This window comes from Cricetulus griseus, chromosome 2, assembly GCF_003668045.3.
Source record: "Cricetulus griseus strain 17A/GY chromosome 2, alternate assembly CriGri-PICRH-1.0, whole genome shotgun sequence".
Lineage (NCBI taxonomy): Eukaryota > Metazoa > Chordata > Mammalia > Rodentia > Cricetidae > Cricetulus > Cricetulus griseus.
This window is the reverse complement of record NC_048595.1, coordinates 168,274,464-168,299,081: the sequence shown is the minus strand read 5'-3', so window position 1 is coordinate 168,299,081 and position 24,618 is coordinate 168,274,464. Positions and strand designations below refer to the sequence as shown.

The following is a 24,618-nucleotide window of genomic DNA, read 5'->3' as shown; positions in this document are numbered from 1 at the left end:
GAAAATTTGGAGCTGGTCTCCAGCTTAGAAAATGATTTTACAAATGATTCTAGAAGAGTCAAGATAAACAGTAACAAGTGAAATGTTAACTTCATTAAATAACCCACAAGATGACTATCAACGTTTGCCAATATATCCTTCGGCAGCTCATCAATCTACCATATAAAACATTCAGATTCCTAAATCACCATAAACCCTCTCTGACATCTCTTGGCTGGCATGCATAGTGAGCATGAAATTAATTTGGCACCTGCCTATAGATAAAATTTAGGCATTTGCAAAACATTATCTAGTTACATCCTATACTTCTGTGAAATGAGCAACTGGCTGCCTTTCAATTGCTCATGAAGTAAAACCTGATTTAGACATGAGATCCTTAAAACCTGGACAAAAACTAGCTCATTTGTTCCTCTCCTCCCTTCTCACTCATACTGTGACATGAAGAACTGTCACGTAGGCTCAGGATGAATGCTTGCTTGTGTAGTTTTGGCAAAATTTCAGGTAAGCTGCTAACAAAACCCAGCTTTTGAATAGCTTACTCATGAGAATTCAAAAGTCCACTATTTATTAGCATATCTTCCTAAAGCATTGAAAATTGACTATGCAGTTACTCTAAGACCCTTCTTTAAACACAGCAAAGAAGTGGGTTGAATTCTAGATCATTTGTCCCTTTAATGTCTCACTTGTTTTCGATCATATATTCACTTCTGGGAGACATATATACATAATGCAGTCACTCATTAAAGACCCAAACTGTCTGACCTTGTATAAAACAGTGAGCACAGTACAGTAAATATACATCTGTAAATATCGGCTATGGGACATGCAAATCATTTCCCATTGTTGATTTTATTTTATCTTGTAGAAAAATATTATTTGATTCTAAAAGAGTAAGGTTGTTTTATGTGACCACTATTTGAACTCAGTGTTTTCTATAAAGACATCAACTATCTTTAAATTGACTGCATGCATGTGTGCATACCTGCACGTGTGCACACACACGCATGCACACACACACAACATACACAAACAAATGTAGGGTTTTATTTAACCATCATATTAAATTCTTTTGCTTTTTTATAATTTTGTGGTCCCAACATGCCAACCACATTTTTCTTTTTGAAATTTGTTGGCTTACCTTATTAAAGTTTTCTCTAATACATAACAGTGATCATTACTGAAAGGAAATGAGTTGCCAGTTTTAGGCTATATATATAGATATATCTATATATATCTATATATATAGATATATATCAATACATCTACATTTTTATTCCCTTATATTAAAAGGTCTAAGGATTCATTGTACCTCAAATAAAAATGGCATACATAAAATCAATGCAAAATGCTGGAGGGCTATAAATAAAAAATCAAATTAAATGTGTCTGCTGATATTGATGGCAGAAAAATGTGATGAAACCATTGATCTTCCTTTGACATACTGACTTTGAGTGTAAAAGTCACATTTCAATTTATTTTGAATGCGCACTTCAGATATTTTTGCCCAAAGAATGGTGTAGGTTTTGTTGCTTTTATTATTCTGTGACTATCCCCAAAGAAAAAGAAAGAGATGATGAGAAATAGTTCACACCTTTCAAGGTCCTGAAGAGGATGGGATCAGAGAGGGGCCCCACTCCTTTTGCATTCCGTGCTTGAATTCGAAAGTAGTACATAGTGTCAAGGTTGAGATCCATGATCTGATGGGTCAGCCGATCACCACTTATAGTTTCCATAATCCAGTCGTCTATTGGTATATTCTTGTCCAAGGTATAAAATAGGATGTAAGCTGTATAAATAGATAAATGCAATTCTGTTTGGGGTACAGAATACACATTGTAGTTCACTTTAAAACACACACATTTCTCAAATATAATTTGTAATAATTATTATGTGTCCACAATCTATAAAGTACAGCATTCAGTTTAGCAAGCAATGTCTTTTTTCTAAATATTTAAAAAATTAGATAATAAATGTTTCAAAGCACAGAAGCAGAATGTGGAATAGGCCATTACAAATAAAATATATCTGTCATATTTAAAAATTGGTGCTTTAGCTACCTATAAATTCTGATTATTCATTTTCTCTAATATATAAACATTATGATAAATGTAAAACTGAGATAACATGTCTGCATAATACTTATGGCAGTCCAATAATGAAAATAAGTTATATTTACTTTGGCTGTGCTTAAATAATAATGATACATTAGAAAGTATAAAATGCTTGTCACATTCAGATTATAAAAATGAATAGTCATATTTTATTTTTGCAGTGACCCTGTGAAGTTAGCAGGGTCTGTGTGGCACTCCTCTCACAAATAATGAAGCTAGTTGGAAAAAGTGCTTGAATGACATTCTCTATACCATACAAACTAGCATTATTTCTCCTGTTCAGCTTAGGTAGGCAAGTAAATATCACTGAATTATAAAGTTGGCTTAGTTGCTATCTCAAATATTAGTACAATCATTGGTAGGCTTTAATTCTATGTTTTGGGAGCATGTTAGTAGAATGATAACAGTGTACTCACTTATGACAGTCTAATTTGAATATGCACTGAAAATCCATTAGCCTTATGAAATATGCATATCTGGACATTAGTCTTAGTCAACTTAGGTGCTATCTCTTATTCAAAAACATCAATAATTTACATATTACAATATGGTAGATGAAACTGTATAAAGCTAATTGTGTGTAATATATTTGTTATATAAATACAGTGTTGTCCTTCATTTCTGCCAAAATTCTGTAAATAATATTTACCTTACATACCACACTGTTTATAAGTCTAGTGATTCTGCATAAAACAGTTTCTTTATATAATTTTCATTGTTTATATTAATCATACACTGTACTGTGTTATATAAGAATATGAAGATCACATTCTTTTGTTCCTTAGTGCCATTAATCATTTCTTAAATTTCATTTTAAGTTCCAACCACAGTTTTCCCTCCCACCCCTCATTCTTCTCCCCTCAGCTCCCCCACTAGCCCACCACCAAATGGTAAGACCTCCCATGGGGAGTTAACAAAGCCAGGCACATTAAGTTGAGACAAGACCAAGCCTCTTCCCCCTATATTAAGGCTGAGCATGGCATCCCACCATAGGTAATGGGCTCCCACAAACTAGCTCATGAACCAAGGATAGATGCTTCTCCTACTGCCAGGGGCCCCTCAGATAGACCAAGCTTCACTATTGTCTCCCACATGCAGAGGACCTAGTTCAGACCCAAGGAGGCTCAACAGCTGTTGGTCTAGAGTTCATGAATTCCCAGGAGCTTGGTTCAGCTATATGCTTTCCTTTGGAAGGCTTTCCATTTTAGTTCCTCTTGCCACATCTGAACTGGGAGCTGTCACTCATATATTTGGCATGTTTAACTCAGAGTATTCAGATTGAGTTTCACCTGTCTTCGGAAGTATCCATGCCATATATGTACCCTCAGCACAGATCCTCACTATAGGAAGATTGCTGCCTATGCATCTCCATTCTTTATCTTTGTGATTCACACCAATCTACCTTCCCAAACAGATGCCCTCAATCAAAGTCCTGTTAAGGTATTTCTGACATACAAAAGCGGTCTTTGGCCACAAGCTTTCTTTTCTGAAAGCTTTATGTTTTTATTTTTATATGTAATTATTTTATTAATATTTTAGAAGCACTCTTATTTACATATCAATTCCCCCATTCCATCGCTCTCCCATCACCTATTTATTGGTATCACTCATTATACTGCCATATAGAATTTTTTTGGATGTTTGGAGCTCTAGAATTTCTGGCTTCTAAACTGCGAATTTCTTCACCATCAATCTGTATATTTAAGCTAAACTACACAAACCCAACATTTCTTAAACATTATCATAGAGAATAAAATGACCTATACCCTGGGAAACTGGACTTAAACTGTAGTTGGGATAACTGTCCAAAAATGGAAGAAAGTAAATGGTTAGATGATTTCACAATCCAAGAGACTTTCAGGCAGAGGAATTCGTCACAGTAACAAAGATCCATAAAACAGAGTCCACCATCCCCAGAGCAGATAGACTGCTTAAAAAAATTATCTATATCTTATCCCCTCACCCTCCAGGGGAGCAGAAAGGGTATGGGATAGGGGGTCAGTTGGTGGTGGGCAGGAGATGAGGGGAGGAATAGGGAACTAGGATTGACAATGTGAGGTCTTCCTTGGGGGATCTTCAAAGACTGTCATATCATCTAAAGTTTTAAATTACAGATTTTCACAACCACAAAATCTCTTTTAAAATCCTATGAATCTATTACCAGTCTGTCTTTTGCCTTTTGCTCTCATCTCATTCTTTTACTTGTCACAGCTGACCAAAATGAGGTTTCATGTGAAATCAGAGTTTGAAGGCTCCCCTGGAACCAGTGGTGCAACCAGGAGCTCTCATCTTGAAATCACATTGATCTAATATGCATAAAATGTAATACCACACAACAATTATTCTGCTTCTCTTCACCAAAATAGGCATTTGGAATTAAAGAAGCAAAGAATTTGTTCAATTCCTAAACTATACTTTTTATATCTTTCTACATTTATTCCTTTAAGCATCAACATAGAGATAGGAAACTGGACTTAAACAGTCATTGGGACACCTGCTCAAAAATGGAAGAAAGGTAATGGTTAGATGATTTCACAATCCAATACACTTTCAGGCAGAGATATTGGTCACAGTAACACAAGACTCATCAAATAGAGTCCAACTTCCACAGAGAAGATAGACTGCTATGTACTGGGTAGACCAAGGAATGGCATGTAATCTCTGCCAAATAGTGGCTCAACCATTAAGGACCTTTATTCTTCAGCATGCTCTAGTAGGCCATCATGGTAATTGTGCCCTTAGGTGTAAAAAGAAGAAATGTGACTTTGGATGAATTACCCCAGAATGTAAAAATCTTGTAATTTCTTTATAACAGTAGAGAGATGTGATCAGTTACTATCTTGTCATTTTTAGCAGGAAACACGGTATATTGTAACTGCTTATTCTGTTGTGAAAGTTAATTTTTGTTTTTCAAGACAGGGTTTCTCTGTGTAGCTTTGGAGTCTATCCTGGCACTCACTCTGGAGACCAGGCTGGCCTCGAACTCAGAGATCTGCCTCTGCCTCCTGAGTGCTGGGATTAAAGGTGTGCACCACCAATGCTCGGCTGTGAAAGTTATTTTTTAAAAATAAATTCCCTGCGTTTGATGAGCTCATGATCAGATTTTGCTGGCACTGGTGTTGCATGAGTTACCTTCTCAGCATTAAAATTATTTACTCATTTTTACTCATTTCATCTTTTTGAAGTGCTTAGATTTACAACAGAGATAGAAACATCCTGGGTACAGTAACCAACCCCCAAATACAAATATTGCATATTTTCACCTACATCTAGCTTTTATCTCTTAAGCTTTAGATTTGTATATTTAAATATGAAAATGACATAGGTTATGTAGCCATTAAGGAATGATGGGGAGGAGGGAAATCTTTCAAGGAAAGGGAAAGATACCATTTTTTTCTGTTACAGAACATAGAAAAATTGAGCAGGTACCTAGCTAACAGATCCAGCCCAACTGAATAGTGTTCACAGTGCTTAAAGGTACTTTTCACACTACAGGAAAAGAAAAATAATCATCAGTATAACCAAGATACAAACCTTGTGTCAGCTTTTAAGGTTTTTTTTGTTACTTCAACTGTGTGGGGGGGTGTGTTTAAAGTAGGAAAAGGAGACTAATTCAGTGTGATCATATTGGGAAGATGGGCCCCAATTTGTATATACCTCCTCAGTCCATCTCCAAGTTCATAGCATAAGGGTAAGTTTTAAATAGTAGATGAGATTTCTTAATGTGGGCTAGCATTCTAATTTTTACACTGGAAAAGCAAAATTAACGCTTTCCTTTTCAGAGCTGAAAACAGCATTCTGCTGTTTACTTTGACATGTTGAAGATTTATGTAAGAGTAAAGATTGTGGCAGAGGAAAATGCTACTCATTTCATTCTTCCCCAATCATAGTTTCCATCATACCTTATTTTCATTTAGAAAACTTCTACATTATTCTTCATAAAATATTATCTATTTTGACATATGTTTATAAATAACTGTTTATAATGAAATAAAGCATAAGTAAATCAAAAGCTGCAAAATTATTGAAACAGAATCAATTAAAGTAGACCTTATTGCTGAGAAAGCAAATAAAAGAAAACTGGAAAGTACCAGTCTGAGTTTTCAAAGTCCTGGCACTCTGACAATTGAACACATATTCTCTTGGGGGAGGGATTTTATGCTTCTTACAATAAGAGCCATTACCTAAACAAAACAAACCTTCAACTTAATTTTCAATGACAGTAAGAAGCCTTATGTTACCTTTTCATTTTGAAAAAAAAAAAAACACAATGTACCATATAAAGTGAGTTTGCCATCTGAAACTGCAATTCATTGTGTATTTGTATCAGAAAGACTCAGTCAATCTATTTATAGAACTGCCATGTACCTCTTGTATATACATGTAAAGAATACCAGACCCAATGGTTCTACTTCATTGGGCTATAATGGGAATACTTAGATTTGTATAATGTTTTCCATAATAAGTTAATTCTATGGAGATACCTATTAAAAACCTAAATTGATCATTTGAATGCAAACTCTAATAGAACTTTATTATGTTTTTTATATGCTAAATTGACAATATAGACTCCTAATGGATGTTTTAATTAGGCACTATTGTTATCAGCAATATTTGGTAAAATAAAATCTGTCACTGTGAAATATTCATTATATTCAGTTTCTGTTAGTCAATAATAAGTATTTTCTGAACCTTATTATTGAAGAATGAAGTTAAAAGATAAATGAGAACTTAAAAATTCCAAAACAAACCTCCTTGATGTGTTGCACAAAAATACAAGACTATCAGAAATCCTTTATATTCTGTAACTGTTAGACAATCAGCTTCCTTTCAGTCATTTATATTCCCAGACAGTCCATGAGAAGATTGTTTTAAGGGTCCATAGGATAAACCCAAGTGAATATTCATGTGTGTGTACCAGTAGGAACACTAAGAGAACTCCACCCTCAGTGGGGGACAAGAAGAGCCAATCAGAGAAAGATGAGGAAATGAACCAAGATGCTGAGACAAAGCCACACAAAGAGCAAGGGCAACAGTGAAGTAAGCAAACTGACAAAGGTCAAGGTGTGGCAAGGCTGGGGGAGGAAGCTGGATGCTTACCAGTGATTTTCCCGTTGGCCTCCAAGGGAGGCTGCCAGCTCACAATGACAGCACGAGGCTTCCCTTCTCGAGTAATGACTGTCAAATCCTTGGGAGCAGAAGTCGGGGCTGTGAGATGAGACAGAGACAGGTCTTATCATTGGTTGTGGGAAAAAAAAAGACATCGGTGGGCATTTGTCATGAGGCTAACAATCAGAATCTATCACTAGGTATATCATAGCATGTTTATTTTGCCTTTTACAATTCACTGAAAGTATTTGAATGACAGAAGTGAAGGTGTAGAATTTGTGGTTTACCATGGAAGTTCAGTGCTTTCCCAAGCAAGGTATGAGTATAGAGAAGAAATATGGAGCTGAAGAATGCAACAGTGTTTTTAAGAGAGCTCATACTTGTTTGTGTATGAACAGAATCTTATACTTAGTGAACTAATTAACTGAATACCTTCCATTAAGTAATCAATTACAACTGTAGTTTATAACTGAAACAAAATAACCAACCAAATTCCATTTTAAAAGAGAGATACAAACACATAAACAGCAACAAGAACAAAGTACCATGACAAACATGTCAAATCTTGTAACTTAAAAATTGTAGTAGGTATTTTCTAAGTGAGAATGGAAATTGAGAAACAAAAGTAGAAAAGAAAAGTAATATATATGAGAGCTTTTCATCAGCTGGTCATGCAATAAGATAGCAAGAAATCCTGCCTTTGTTAGAGCTCTTTCTTCTACATATTGTGCAAAATAAAACGTAAATATATTCTAAAGATGGAGCCAAATGTACCCAACCAATCCCACATCTTCCAGAACTCTGCTGATCTGAGTATCACCCTTTTGAAGATAGTTTTCTTTCTAAGTAGCTAGCATTGTTCCCAGTCCATTATCTAGAGTCTCTTTGTTATCATTAGTTTGACACAGGCAGAGTCGGAGCTATCTATTTTCTCTATCTGTGTCTATTAGAATTTTCTTGTTTCAAAATAGGACTCCAGGGAATAAGATAGATAAAACTTGATCTCTATTTGGACCTTGTAGGGGAAGCTGCAACCATGCCTGCTTAGGGGCTGGCTACAGGTGTGCCTTCAGGGCTTCTCATCCTCTTTTCCTCAGAGTACTTCAGAATGTCACATAGGCTAATTCAGTACATTAGCTACACTCCACTTCCAGAATATGTTGCTATGTGTTTATAGATATGAACCAAATGAGAAAGATATAAATCATTCTTATCTATCACATTTCTTTTCCTCAAAGGCCAATGGAATGCTAGGTAATCCAAAGTTAAGATAATTTTGATATGTTGTGAAACACTTAATATATTGAAATTTTCAAAGAAAAATGGGGAAGACGGTAACCCAAAGGAAGAAGGGGATAAGAAGAAAGAAGAGGGATGGGATGATATGGAGGAGAAGCAAACATGTCAAGAGGCATTTAAAGAATAGCATAGATTTACAGCAAAACATCAAAGAGGTAAAGGCATCTTACAAAAGGATTACTTTCTTAAAGAGTTCTTTCAAGATATTTCATAGCCTATGAATAGAAAGAGTAGATATTGTCAAACAAATCATGTAAGATAATTTTTAAATTATGAGAGAAATAAAGAGATCTTAACTTGTCAAAATAACCATTTTCTTACCCGTGTTAAAATTCAAATGGATATTTATTTAGAAAATCCAGATAAATGGTGATGATTAGGTTACTTCACCAGTCAGCTTGGGTATTTAAAAGGGTAAAAATATATTCACTTCTTTTGCTATAATAAATACTTAGTAATGTACTGAGAAATTGGTTATTCAAAGCACTCTGTTAGTTCAACTCTTTCAGGTATGTGCATATTCTTTATTCTTAAGCTGTGTGAATGATGGATAGATATTTTGGTATTGTACTTACTGGATCAAATATTAAAAATTTCCCTATCAGCTGCAAGTTTGCCCCCACCCATATCTGGGAAAGAAATGGGCTAATGATTCCTAAGATCCACACTAGTACCAAATGATTCCCTCCAGGCTGTTCCAAGGTATTTCTTTTGAAGATTAACCATGTTTTTCCAGAGGGAATTTGTACTTTGTGGTGTTTTCTATAGTTTCAATATATCCCAAATTTGGTGACTGCATTTCTTTTGGTTCTCAATAAGGTTCTTTTTGTAATGATTGTTATTCTCTCTAAAGTAGATACTGTATTTTTTTTAACCTTTTATGCCTGATTCCTATCACAGGACCTGGAAGTTGCAAATGGACCCATTATGTATACTGAGCAAGACCCTATCATATCTATGATTCTCAAACAAACTCCTCCCCCAGATTTCAATTTCTTCATTAAGCATATGAACAGAGGGAAACTTTCTAGATGTAGAAGACTACAGACATGGAAATTATATTATGTTTTTGTTATTTGTATTGCCAATATTCTTCTGCCTCTCTTCCTTTCAGAAAAAAAAAATATGTGAGATTTTTCTTTTGGAGAAAAAGACTCTGTCTGGGCCATGCAAGCTTCATGGCTATATGGATTTGTAATTTAGTCTCTTTCAGCCAGCTTTTCTTTAGCTTGATTTGCTACCTAGATCGAGAAATACCCATTAGGTTCTCTCTTCTGAACAGTTGAATATTAATTGATATAGGCAAGGAAGACATGCAGGATCAAAACATAATGGTGATAGCACTGTAAAGACAGCAATAGTTACTTATAGATGTGGCTGGTTCCTTCTGGCACAATTTTTTTAATTAAGGTAATCAGAATAAAATAAAAGGATGTCCATCTGGACAAAATGAACTATTTTGATTTAAAAATCTGCCAGCCACCCTTAAGTTTACTATGAGCCACTTCAGCTTGTAGCAATGAAGCCAGGGAGTCCACATCTTATTTCAGAATTAAAACAAATCCTCAAGTTACTTCATCCACCTCATTTCCTCCACTGTAGTTACAGAATCTACAGGCACTTGTGAATTGCTTCTTACTTCTCATCATCACCCAGGATTCTCATCCACATGCTATTTACACCTTTGTTCAGATCATTATCTGATTTGACAATCACTCTTTCTATTAACCACAGGTCTCAAATTTCTTATCTTTTTTTTTTGCATTGGGACTCACCATTGGTGTCTCTTAAGGATAGGTAGTTGATGAGAAATCTGTAGGATGCATTTTCTAAGTCAGATGTTGGGGTGCATTTTATGTTTATGAATGGAAAAATGGATGAATTTGCTTGCTTTAAGGTAAAATGACTATTACTTCAGCCAAGTCATATCAGGTTGCTTTTTTATTTTTTAAAATTTGCTAGTATGTATTTGACTCCATTCCTGTCCTTTGGTGTAAAAGGAAGGAGAGGGGTATTTTATAGTTGTCATAGTGTGTAATTCACTTGGCTGATACTAATTTTCCTTATAAACTGTTGCATGAGCATCCTACTCATAATTAATACATGATAACTTAATGTATAATAAGTAAACTAAAAGTAAGAATGGTAAAATGAGACTACCCAGAAAGATTTTAATAGATAGAAGTAACTACAAAATGTAGAGGTCTAAAAATTAAGGCAATAATCATCAATAAAATTAAAATTGCAACACCAAGGGACAAATTCTATTGGAAAAAAAAAACTTTGCTCACTTGAGGAGAACTTTATTGGCTTTTTTGTTTTTGTTTTTGTTTTTGTTTTGTTTCACGAGACAGGGTTTCTCTGTATTGCTTTGGAGCCTGTCCTGGAACTCACTCTGTAGACCAGGCTGGCCTCGAACTCACAGAGATCTACCTGCTTCTGCCTCCCAAGTACTGGGATTTAAAGGCATGTGCCACCAACACCTGGCTGGCATATTTAGTGTAGCTCACACCCAATATATATTAACTGGTTTCATTCTCATCCACATGCTATTTACACCTTTGTTCAGATCATTATCTGATTTGACAATCACTCTACTAACCACAGGTCTCAAATTTCTTATCTTTTTTTTTTTTTGCATTGGGACTCACCATTGGTGAGTTTCATATATATATATGAAACCAGTTAAAGTAGATACTATTAGAGATTGAGGGTTGACTAAGTGGCTAGGAGTACACATATTATTCTTGCAGAGGAATTGAGTTTGTTTCCTGCACCCAGGACACACTTCTGCGCACTGTTGGCACCTGCACTTGTGTGCACATACCCAAACACAGACATAAAGCATAAAATAAAAAAATCAAATTAAAATATATTTTAAAAGATATTCTTTAGAAGTTGGGTTTTAGTAAACTATACTGATATTTGTGAAAATGTTTTAAAGTATAGATTTATAATCCATAGATAATTTGACTTCTGAACTTTGCATTGACTTACATTGGTCCTTGATCCAAGCTCTCTCCAAGAGCATAAAGCTGACCTTATTATGAGACCTTGTTTCCAAAGTAGGACCATGACTGTCCTAGTTAGAATAAATATCCAGCAGGCCAAATTTGTAATTTTAAAGCCACCCTTGTATTAGACAGTGTTCAATAACTAGATTCCTGCCCTTTACTTACTAATACTTTACAATTGACAAGAATTCACATTCAGATCCTATGAGTTAATGTTCTTAAGAACTCATTCTAAAAATTGGTGATTAATCATGAAAACAGATTGTTTAATCTATTGGATACCTCAATTTCTCTTCTGTGGAAGTGGAATAATACTATTAGCTGCAGAAGTGCTGTGAACTCTACAGGATACACTATTTAATGCAGGACACAGTATAATTTTGAAACCATACTAATCCTATATCTTAATTTCCACTGGATTTGTGAACTAAGCTACTTAAGACAAACACGAGCCTCTGAGGCCAGTGTCTCTTCACATACCAGCTTCATAGGTGGTGGCGTGTGCAGTCATGCTCCAGGTGCTTGACCTCCTGTTCTTTGTGACCATGACAGAGAACTCATACATCGTGTTGGGCTTGAGGCCTGTTGCTGTGTAGCTGAGAGATGTTGTGTCTTCTGACTATACAAATCAGAAATAAACAAAAAAATGAAAAAGAATCAGTTGTCAACTCAGCAAATGAAATCATGTGAAACAACTATCAAATAAATCAGACAAAAGTACATTCAGTTCAAAATAACAGAAGAACTAGGCCTACTTCTGTGCTAACCAGTCTACACTGGCTGGTTATACATCTGAGACTTACTGATACATTGATGCCCTGCTTTCTTCAAAGAGGAAGCCAACTGGTAAGTTCCCTGAGCCTGCCCATAAGCACAGGCAGAAGACAAATTCTATCCTCAACTCCATCTCAAGACACTTCCTAATCACACCTGAATTAAATTCATAACTTTATCATTGAAATCTGGCTTTTTGTATTATATATTTTATTATATATTTTCTATTGGTCATCATTATTTCCACTGCAAATAATTAATTTAATAGCATTATAGTGATTAAAATGTTTAAAATTAAGATGTAGTTTCAAAGTTTGAGTGCCTTCAAATATCTATTCACCAAGCAGAGCAAGAGTGTGTGTCATGCAGTTCCCTCCCTTTATGGATGCTTCACATATATGGAAATATGTATGGAAAGAGCAGCAAATGACCAGAAAAGGAACAGAAAATTGGATAAAAATTAAAGGATAAAATGCATTGTAGAATGTTGAATTTGGCTTTTGAGTCCATTGACTGCCTCATAAATAAGTTTAATTATTTTAATAGAAAATAAGTGAATTGTGTCTTTGTTGCTTACTCAAAGAGTAAAAAATGATAATAAAGAAGGATCCTAGTCTCACAGGTAAAAGCTTATTTTCCACATGACCTGGTTCATTTTAAACTATGTAAATGTCTTAGAAACAGCAACTTGTGCTTGGTACTTAAGTGTTTGTCTTTTCCCAAAACTAAATACTTTTTATTTCTTCTATGTTCAAACATGTATTGGGCATTTATATTTGGGAAAATCAAAGCCTTTTCCCATTGGTTGATAATATAGTTATCTCTTTCTTATTACTATAGTATGGCAAAAAACATTAAATTGTACATCTGTCATAGGTTAGGCCATAGCTATAAAAATTCTATATATTTTAAACAAATTAAAAGAAACTAATAACATTTTGATGCTGTGCCTATCCATCCTATTAAATTGAAGATCTCAGAAATATTTATCAAGAATGCTTTCTCTAGACAGTCATAGAAAGCAATTGCTATAATCAATTGTTAAACCTAAAAATACTTTGGAAAATCATATCTGGTTGCAGTTGTGAATACAGGAGAGCTGGGTAATCTCTGAACTCTCATCTATAAGTTTCAGCTAATAGACTGATAGACTTTATATTATCAGTTCCTATGTGAAATAAGTGAAGCAAAACAGTGCCTGGCCCAGAGCAAGTATTAATAAATGCTATCTATAATACATTATACATTGTTTTCTGTCATTTTTCATTACATTAACTATATTGAATTCTATATTGAGTTCTGTCTTGTGGAAGGGGTTTAAGTCTTGCATAACTGCTCTTATTCTATTATATTCACAGCACATCTCTAAACACTAGGCTACTGCCAATAATTATATTTTAGGTAGAAACTCAGGTAAAACAGTATGTGATTAAATCATTGTGGGGAAAAATTAAATGAAGTTCATAATTTTATTGGAAATCAATGTAAGGATCTGAACAATGAAAATATTATTTTCAGAATTATTGTTTAATTTGAGGAAAATGAGATGGTAATATGACAAAACACAGCAAAAGCAGCTCTTGAATCCATGTTATTTGACTTTAAAGGTGCTCTTTTTCCTATCATGAATATACCTTGCTTATTTTATAAAACTGTTATGGAACAAAAGATTCAGTTTAGATATGGACATTATTTTAAAAGCATAAAGTAAAAACTCACTAAGAACTTTAAAATTTGTCATACATCTTTCTCAGAGACCAGCCGTCCTCTTCTTTTGTCCTTCTTCAGCTACCTAACTCTTTCCTAGACACCTATTCATTTCAGTGTATGGTGTGTGTGTGTGTGTGTGTGTGTGTGTGTGTGTGTGTGTGTGTAATTGTGTATGTTAACAGGGCTATTAGTAATAAAGTAAATAATGTCTTTCATCAGAAAAGGCCCAGTTAAAATCTGTTTTGTTTGGTATTCAAATTCTTTGTGTGTCTGAGTATTTCCATGTCTGCTCTACTAACCATTTAATTGAAATTATTTGCCTCAAGAAATCTTGGATTTTGTCATTCAAATGATGCTGAAGAAAATAATCATTTTTTTTAAAAAAAATCATTCCACATTCTGGCAAAGTCCCCAGGGTCATTCTGCAAAATGAATATATCTACAAAGTAGAGTAATTATGAACATAACAAGTTTAAAGTAGGAAACAGTCTTTTCTAAAAGTAAACTCAAAACTGAGCAATCTGTATGTAAAGATGCTTTTTAATATTCTCATATATTCTCTTTGTTTCTTTCCTGATGATTTTGCTTTTATTTATGGTTCTTCTAGGTCTGAAATCTAATACTGTTAGGAGATAAATAAGACACTTGTATCTTTTATCATTGATATTGTATGGACTTGCCTGGGTAATAATTTTAAATGCATGGTCTATCAGGGCAACAATATCAAATAAAACTATGTTTTTTGATTATTTATTTATTGTTTCAATTAAAACTTGACTTATAAACTACAATGTTTTCATCACTTAAAAGATGAAAGACACAATGCAATTTTGACATGATTGCATATAGACAGAGGTAGAGTTATGAAATCAGTGTGGTTTTGTTCTATTTCCAGCTTTGTGGCCAGAAAAATCCCCAGACAGGTGCCTTTCCCAAATCTCCACTGTCTTGCAGCTGTATTAAGGGATAGAGTAGTACACTGGGAGAAAGGGAGCTAAATTCTCCTTAGTGGCTTTCTATTCCCTGAGAGTGGGAAGAACAGTGATAAAAGTGACTATGAGGAAACTGAAGAGCTAGGGTTAAGCTATTGGACACCTTAGTTAGGGTGTAACATTTACATTCTTCTTCATCTTGTTTTAGAGAAGGCCTCATACTGTAGCCCACACTTGCCCAATACTCTTGTCAGTCAGTCCTCCTGCTTTAGTACCAAGTGCTGAGATTATTGTGCTAAACTTTCTTTTTATTCCCTGTTATCATCTTGTAAACTATTAACTTTCAGCTGAGTTACCTTATGCGAACCATTTATAGATTTTCTTTCAAGCACACATTTATTAAGATGGGTGCATGGAGCATTCCAATTTAAATGTGTGAAGTAAGCAGAATTAAATCTTTATTTCAGAACAAATGATCTACAACTGTTATAGATACAGAACAGGTGCATGCTGATCTTTCTAATTTGTTGACACTGTCTACCAATTAAACATGTTAACATGGTCTGGGATTTAGAAGGCTATATGCCTTTCTTTGCTAGTAACTCTTTGTTAGAATCTCCAAGCTTGGGCAAGAGAGATGGAAAAGTGAAATGACTGTTCTTAAATATCACTAAGGTTCCCTGGAATGAGTATTAAATGATTTGGAAATTATTATACAAACAGGAGGCTGGTATAAGTCTGGTTCATTTAAGGGAGTTTCCTTATGACAGGAAGACGGTTTCAAAGCTAAGTAAGGAAATTGATGTTAATCACTTTCAAAACATTCCTAGGATGTTATAAGGAATCTTCACATCATGTATTCCCTGTTATTCTCTCTCTGTCTCTCTGTCTCTGTCTCTGTGTCTCTGTCTCTGTCTCTCTCTGTCTCTCTCTGTCTCTCTCTCTCTCTGTCTCTCTCTCTCTTTCTCTCTCTCTCTCTCTCTCTCTCTCTCTGTGTGTGTGTGTGTGTGTGTGTGTGTGTGTGTGTGTGTGTGTGTGTGTGCGTATGTGTATTATTAAGAGAGCAATCTAGGTTCCAAATAAAAGGAATCATATCAGTATCTATTCGCAAGATGTTATTGGAGTCCTGTTATTTCCAAGGAAAATGGCTTTCTTTCCTACAGAAGCAAAAGTCAGGTTCAGGCAGTGTCTGGTGGTATTCAGACATCATTTTGCAGCTCTTGATATTTTTCTACCTTAACTGTTGTCGATTTCCAAAAGAATAATTCTTCTTAACTAACTTTAGATATTCAATTACTAAAATGCCTCGTAAAAATCACTGTAGAAGAGTGTTTTTCGACAGGCCAGGATACATTGAAAACAACAACACATGGAAGATAATTTTAAATTTCATGCAATCAATTTGACTTTCACCTTGTACTTGGCACTGGTAGAAAAGCTGGTTCTCCATCGGACAGTGTAAAGTCGCACATCGGATGTTTTTTGGTTCTTCGGGACAGAGTTGTCTGCCCAGCTGACCCTCACAGCCTCATGGGTAAGAGCCACAGCCTGTACACCTACTGGTGGGAGCATGGGGGTGGAGACATCTGGGCCCGAGGTGGGGAAATCATCAAGCAAAGGATAATAATCAACTGGGTCAGTGGGATCTGGGTTAAAAACCCATCAAATGAAACAAACGAATGTGTAAACAAAGAGTTAAAATAAATACCAGTGGTAACACATCACAATGAGTTAAATGCATGGCAATAAAGATGAAAGGGAACATGAGAAGAACAGAAAAAATGCAATTAATTAAACCATGAAATATAATAAGAACAGTATTGCTATGTTAAAAATGACAGTATTTCCTCATATTTATGTTTAAATAGATTATGTATATCTTAAAAGCCCATCTTGTTTGACTGTTGCACATTGTTTCTTACAAGGTTTAGTTTACTAAATTATCAGCTTCATGATTTATCAAATATTTGAAATAACAATAAAAGTGTTATTTCTGGTGATTTTTTCTGAAATGGAAATAAATGCTATTGGACATCTTAATTTTCTTCTTTATCTTTGATTTTGCTGTGTTTTTATATTCCTTTTACTATTGTCTAGATTATATCTCTATAAATATTGTTCAGTCGACACACAAAATCTATGAAAGAACCTATATATATATATATATATATATATATATATATATATATATATCAGTTATTCTATCAAAGCCAGAGTGAGCACATATGCATGGTCACATGGGTCAATATTCATCTGATGTCTACAAGCTAGTATCAGATGGGGACTGGTAAGCAGGTTTCTTAGGTTGTAATATTAAAGTGTAGAAGTGCTCATCTTCCTGCTTTCTCATGCATAGGTTAGTTCCATTTTCAGTCCAGTCAGGCATTCCTATATTACCTTCCTGATTCTAAAACTGCAAGTGCAGTGGAAAGAATGAACATCATTGATAGGAAGACAAATTAACTACCTTCAGAATGAGAGATTGCCACTGAGATATGCAGGTGCTTTGATCAATAACATGATTGGAATCTGAAGAATGATGTGTGATTGTACAAACTTTCCTAAAACCTTTACACTTATCCTATGCTGGGACAACTACAATCTCAGAAGCTTACATTGTGGTAATAATAATCATTTCATTTTGAGACACTCAAATTTATAGATGGCAGATAAAAAACCGACCTTTATATGACGCAGTAAGGAATCTCACTAACAAAAATTTGAAACTGACAGAATTCTAAGACTGGACAGTTGAAGTCATTTAAGGGAATGAGATCAGAGAGGCAGCAGCAGCTTATACAGTTTATTATTTTAATAACCAAGCTCAAAGCTGAGTTGTTGTTGGCCAGTCTGTTGATTACTGCCTCTTTACCTTGGTTTTCAAATTCTCAGCCCCTATTCACCACTCTGCTTTCCAATGAATTATTAAGCATGTTACTAGCCTGTGGTTTTGGAGAAAATATTTTTAAAACTGAAGACAGAAACAGAACAAAAGGAAAGGAGAGGGAGAGGAAGGAAGAGAGAGAGAGAGAGAGAGAGAGAGAGAGAGAGAGAGAGAGAGAGACAGAAACAGAGAGAGACAGACACAGAGAGACAGAGAGAGAGACAGAGAGAGAGACAGAGAGATAGACAGAGAGACAGAGAGAGAGAGCGCTCTGGGATTAAAATTTGATGACAGAGCCCAGGCTTTCCATATTTCTTTTGATGTCTCTTCTTACTAAAGGCTCCTTTAAAGTCAAATGGATTGATGAAATGATGAAAAGAGAACAGAAGAAGCTGTAGCCTCTACAGGAATTTGAGTCATATAGTAGGTTTGTTTAGCAGGAAAAACTGTTTCTTGCCAAACTACAGCAAGTATTGCCTTTCACATTTGTATTTTTGCCTGATTTTGAAAGAAGAATTTTATGAATAGAGGAAGAATAGTCTAATGTATGAACTACTTTTGACTTCTCCATGTCATGGGCTAGCATGTAGTTTATGTAAACATGGTCTCTCATCCTTTGTAATAAAGTCTTGATCCTATTTAGGAAATGACAAAAGTCAATCCTGCTAGTTATGATTTTTTAAATAAAAATGCTCATGGCTGTTATTTATTGAATATTTTAGAGTCAACTACAGAATAACCCCACTGTATTTAAAGCAATGTTGTCTGTAGTGATTTATCTATGGACGTAATGTGATCCAGAGACTTTTGACAATGGCTAAGTTTTATTTTCTATATTAGTGAATACAATTTATTTTCATCATTCTCCATGGCAATCCCTCTAGAATTTTGCTGCATAATATAACACTATGTTCTATAGCTTTTATCAATTTAAACTACATAAATAATTATTTTGACTATTTACTCATTTTTATGGTGGCCAGTTTCAGTGGTCCTAAGTGCTCAGTCCCCACTTTAAGGATAGAGCAGATAAACTACATTTCTAGCAGAGAAGGGAATTCCAGAGAGCAAGCCATAGTGTGAAAATATGCTACACATGTTGCAAGTGTTCTTTTAATCTCTCATCAGGAATTTCTTGAGTAATGGGCTATAAACATCCTTTTGCTACTAAACTGTTCTTTAATGATTCTTCCACTGTTAGGATATCTTGTATCCTCTCAATTTCAGAGGTACAGGAAGGCATATATGTGTATGTAAGCATATATGTATATATATATTCTTTTTTCTGAAGAAGAAACAGTTTCTAACATAGTTTGGTAATCTTCCATTTTTATTCATTATACTTGCTTAAAATGGGTTTTTTTAATTAATAGTTTTCAACTGGATTACACTTCATTTTAACCTCACTGAAACGATTAAGAATAAATTGATTCAAAGAACAGACTTCCTTTACTCCTGATTATTCTTTGCTCTTTTCCTTCTCCAGGTGGAAAACAACTTGTTTTTACAACAACAAGAGATAAAGAGCTTGATGGCAGGAGAGAGAATTGTCCCCAAGAGGGGACAGGCTGGGAGTTTCAGTAGCTTGAACTGATATGCCCAATCTGAGTAAAGATTCGGTAACTCACCAAAGGCTATGAGCACATGCATTTAGAATGCTCCAGGGCTCAATGACTATGTTAGCCTGATGCTTTCATTGCCTTTGATACATTTTGTGTTTACTGTTTGCTGGATTTTTTCCAAGACTTCTCATGGGAATATTTTGCAACAACTCAAAGATAGAGAATGGGTTTTACATGACAATATGACACGTTTATTGATAAGTGATTCTCTCAGAGCCTTAGCCTTTCATTCCATTTATTTGCCCTTTGTTCTCCATGCTGTGTAGAGGCACAAGATAATTCTACTTCCAGGGGAAAAGGGTATATGCTTTATTGTGAAAGAATATGCTTCATACATTCCTTTGCAGCCCATTACTGGCTTTTCTTCCCTAAGAAATTTCCTGACAAAATTTCCAGGTTTAACATCACGTCATTTCTCAGATCCATTAGAATCAGAGTTAAAACATGAAAATAAAACTTGTGTTATGGATCACTGGTGTTTGAGAAAACACCGTGTCAATGCCATATGCTAAGAATTAAAAACTGACAGAAAATGCCACAGGAAAAGTTGTTAATACCACAGACACTTTCTTCTGTGCAGCCTATCTTCAGTTTATCTGAACTCTGTCCTGTTCACTTCTCTTATGTTCTATTTGAAAACTTTCACTACTCTTATGTTCTATTTTAAAACTAACTTTCATGTTCATAGCCAGTAGTCCCTCTTCATGAGATTTATTTTTGGTATTAATAAAAGAAAAGCTTTGAAAGAGCAGCTTCCTGGAAATTTATGTCACCTGATCATAGCACAGTGTCAGCTTGACAATAAGAAACTGCTTAGTTTTCTTATTAGGAACAGGAAGGAGATGACATACATAAGTCCAAGCAGGGGAATCACAAGTGCGGAGTAGCCGGTTATTTCTCAGGGTGCCTCACTTTTGGGACAGTCTGATAGAAAGCTGTAGTAAAAAATCCCAAATGCTCACCTATCATTCTATATCTTAGTTTCAGTTCTAGAACTCAGGGCATATCATTTTTTTTCCTAACTACGGAGGTGATACTTTTGTCAGCAAACAGTTTCCAGGGTGCTGCTTATTCTCTCTGAGTATTCATAAATACCTTTGGTGGCATAGCAAAAGATATTGTCTCAATGATAGCTCCCAGATTTGTATCATTTTTTGTGGTGGGGCGGGGATGTCAGACTTTAAAACCAATGGTCAACAACTGAAGGATTCTAAAAAATAACAACTTTGCCTTTTCAGAAAGTCTGGATAACAATAAGTGCTGACATCATGGGAAATGATCTGAAAGTTAAACCATTGTCAGTACAGTCTGAGAATGGCAACTGTGGATTTGAAAATCAAACTATATAAACTTTAGTAAATCTAGGTATTAGTAATATTTATTCTTCAGCAAGTCATGCATCCTCATCTGGAATGCATACTCCAGTATCTTTTTTCCTCTGATGCTTGCTACTAAATCTGAAGCTTTCCATCCTAAGCCTTTTATTCTAATTAAGGTGATTATTTGTGGGAAGTAAAATGAAATCGGAAGGATGTGGTTCTCTGTGGGTGTGGGGCATAGATACAAAGTATTAATTGAAGACATAAAACTTTTTCTGTCCACATTTTAGAGAAAAAGTGTTGGGAGCAATATTGTTAGGAGCAAGATGGAGGTGTGATTTTTCTGGGTATCCACTTAATCCATTTTTAAGTAAACACAGTATTGTTAACAAACAGCCTTCATTAGTGACTTATATCTCACCATCTTAACACTGTCTCATATTCTTCTGCCCTTTTGGTCTTGCTTGCTGTCTTTCTACTTAAACTCATATAGCTATTCTTAAGACAATGAGCCTTGGAATCAACCAGTCCCTTTTGTGTCTACTGCCAGTTGACCTATGTCCCAGTGTAGTATTCATCTTTGTGACTTTGACTAAAGCAATTAGCTCCAAGGTGCCAGCTTAGCCTTGTCACCTATCTAAAGGTTCATGTTGAGAGAAACAAATGCCATTGGATATTCAGAGCCTAAATCACAAACCTATCAAATGCAGTGTGTGAGACAAACTTGATAGCAGAATGAACAATCATATCAGGGCATCAAACTATGAAACCTCTAAGATAATTGGGAAGGCAAGAGTGGAATTCTATAAGTCTACACACTAATGTATAGAATAAATCTTTCTCATTCATTTGGGAAATGAACCACATGATCAAATATATCGTGAATGTATGCATGAATATATTCATGATAATATATTAATACATATCTTCTTGTATTAGTTTTTAATATTTTTCCTCTTTTATATTTTGCTTTCTTTTTAAACATTTGCTTCTTCTCACCATAATGCACGCACTGCCCTCCTTGTCAAAAGAGAATTGACGATAGATGCGTACCTGTGATGGAGCGTGTGGTGGCACTTTCATAGAGAGGGACACCTTCTCCTGCATTGTTGAAAGCTTTTAAGGAGATTACATAATGAGAACTTGACTCTGAAAACAGAAACAAATTGGACATGTGAATTAGTGTATTGAAATGCCTATGGAGAACATTTCCTGAAAACAAATTTAATATGATGTTTTAAATAAATTGATGTTTGAAAATGAGTGGATTAGATTCTGGGAACTACCATCTCTAATGGAGATAGAGACATTCGATCTTCCTGAATCCTCACATGAACAGTGAGTGCATAAGTAGGTGGGGGAGTCGAGAGGTTTTAGACACTCTGTACATGATAGGTGATGACGTTTGTCCTCCAGCCCTAAAACAAAAGTTTTTGTGAGTTATCAGCTGACAGACAATAACCCATGCGACAGCCATTTCTGTGTCAGTCAAACCAGAAGTGGGCACCAGACTGGAAATGAGAACAAAACCAAACTGGGGCATATTAGTTTAGGGGACAAATACAAACACAACTGACTAGTGAAAGTTTCTCTCCAGGACAGGACCAATTTTAGGTTAAATTATGTCAACTTGACACAACCTTAAGACACCTGAGAAGAGGGAATTTCAAATAAAGAATTGTCAGATTGTTCTGTGATAATGTTTGTGAGAGATTGCCTTTATTAATGATGAATATGAGAGTGTCCAGGCAATTGGGAGAAGCAATACAACCCAGGCAAGTGAGAGTGGATTGTATGAGAAAGATAGTTGAGCACAAACCAGAGAATCCCTCTAGCAAACCACATTTCTCTCTGGTTTATGCTTCAAGTTCCTGCTTCAGTTCCTACCCTGACTTTCCTCAATGATGGGCTGTGACCTGGAAGTGTATATTGACATAAATCCTCCCTACAGATGCCTTTTTTCATGCTAGTCATCATACCAATGGAATGAAAATATCACAGGACCTGAGAGGGAATTGAAATATTTAGGTCAGAGATGCAGAGGGAGGAGTAATTGTGTTCGAAACAAAGGGTAAATAAATGAACAAAATCAACACAATGAGTAGAAAACAAAATCAAGATAGAACAAAAATAAGAATTATTAAGAATGATATGAAAGAAGGTATCAAATATGAAAGTTGATGAGTGAAGAAGTAAAATACATTTAGTCTAGCCCTTATAGAAGAAAATCACAAATGGACACAATAAATACAGTGGGATACAGTGCATTTTCTTGACTTAATCTTTTAAGAATGTAAATAAAAGCAATATATATTATTGAGGTGGAAGTAAACCATTATTAATTTTTATTATAGCAATAGCATATGAGGCAGAATTATAATAATTTACATTTTTATTCTAGATAAGAAAATATAACCAAAGGATTTTCTAGTTAGTCAAATTAATTATAAATATAAAGGATGAGAATAGTTTAACTATTATTCATTTCCAAACGACCACTGCCTTTTATTTTATTGGCTACCAGAGCTATTAGAAAACAAGTTTTAGACATCCAACATGATCAGAAGAAACTATGACCTGAAAGCTAACTTCTGAGTAATAAAGTCAATGAACTAAATCTAAGTGTCAGGAAAGATTTTATTTTTTTAGTGGCTATGTAATAATGAGAGAATCAATGGATTATACTGGTAGTCTATATACAACAATCAACTGAGTGATATTTATGATGGTGGAACTTCTGTTATTGCCATTATAAGGGTAAGCATAATAAAGATAAAGCAATGAGCAAATATGAGGGTTACAGTTCTATAGCCACTGGGCCATTTTAAGCAAGTCTTGGTAGAGATGGAAGGACACAGATATAATACATAGTAGTTAAAGTCCCATGTTCCCAAACTTTAATTATAAAAAATGTTAAATATATTTTTAAAGTGTTTTTTACTCTGGGCAAGATCTATAGCCTTAAGAAGTTAGGAAGCATTGACTTGATAGCACAAAGCCCACCTACTCCATAGGCTGAAGCTGTAACAAAGAACACTACCTACTGTTAAAGGGCAAGAGTTTTTGTAGAAATGGTCATCCCAAGTCTGAAGATGGAAACATGACAACTGAGTTTGAATCATCCTGGCATAATAGAAAGGAGGAAACTAGCCAATGACAAAGGTAATCTCCTGTCAACAGATTCAAGGATTATTATTTAACCTAATGCACTTCAGTTTATACACTCCCTGAAATATATATGAACATACCAATTTCTAGAGATATCTTAAAGTATAAAATCGGTTGGTCAGTTCTGAGATTGACAGATAATCACAATACTATCTGGGAAACGGGTAAGGAAATTAGCATGTATCATGGTTTTCCTAAAGAAACTTTGTTCAAGTGTGACTCAATAGCATGAGGATCTCTTTAAACATTCCCAAAACAAAAACTGAATGAGAAAAATGCAATATTGCTAGTCTACCATCTCAATGAATGAAATACTGGACTCATTAAATATTCACAATTGCTGGGATAAAACCAAAGTACAACCATGTAGTGTCTTGGATGAAAGTCATCACTGCCCTCAAGAGTCTTGCTACATGTACTAGCCTCTGGCTGCCAGAACATAGTAAACAGAGCAGAGAAACTTGCTGAACCCATTTAAAGGCAAGAACTTAACCACACACATATTATATGTATTTTTCTGTGCCAAGGTATTTACATAACAATGTGAATGAGTGAGTTCATATTTAGTGATGATTTTTGAAAATCTATTAGGCTTCTTTTTCTTCATGAAGTTTGAATGTAATTTAAACAAATATGTTTTTTCTTGTTATTTTCTTTATTTTGTTTCTTTTTTAAA

The 24,618-nt window shown here is 34.9% G+C and overlaps 1 protein-coding gene across 1 annotated transcript in view; it reads right to left on the bottom strand.

The window, feature by feature from the left end:
- Positions 1–24,618, bottom strand: part of Dcc (DCC netrin 1 receptor) — a 1,088,579-nt gene that overhangs the window by 100,628 nt on the left and 963,333 nt on the right. The window contains exons 16-20 of the mRNA XM_035440067.1: positions 21,828–21,923; positions 16,363–16,595; positions 12,014–12,152; positions 7,212–7,319; positions 1,592–1,786 (exon numbers count right to left, since the gene is read on the bottom strand). Of these exons, the coding sequence (XP_035295958.1) occupies positions 1,592–1,786; positions 7,212–7,319; positions 12,014–12,152; positions 16,363–16,595; positions 21,828–21,923 (771 nt within the window). The remainder of the gene's footprint in view (positions 1–1,591; positions 1,787–7,211; positions 7,320–12,013; positions 12,153–16,362; positions 16,596–21,827; positions 21,924–24,618) is intronic.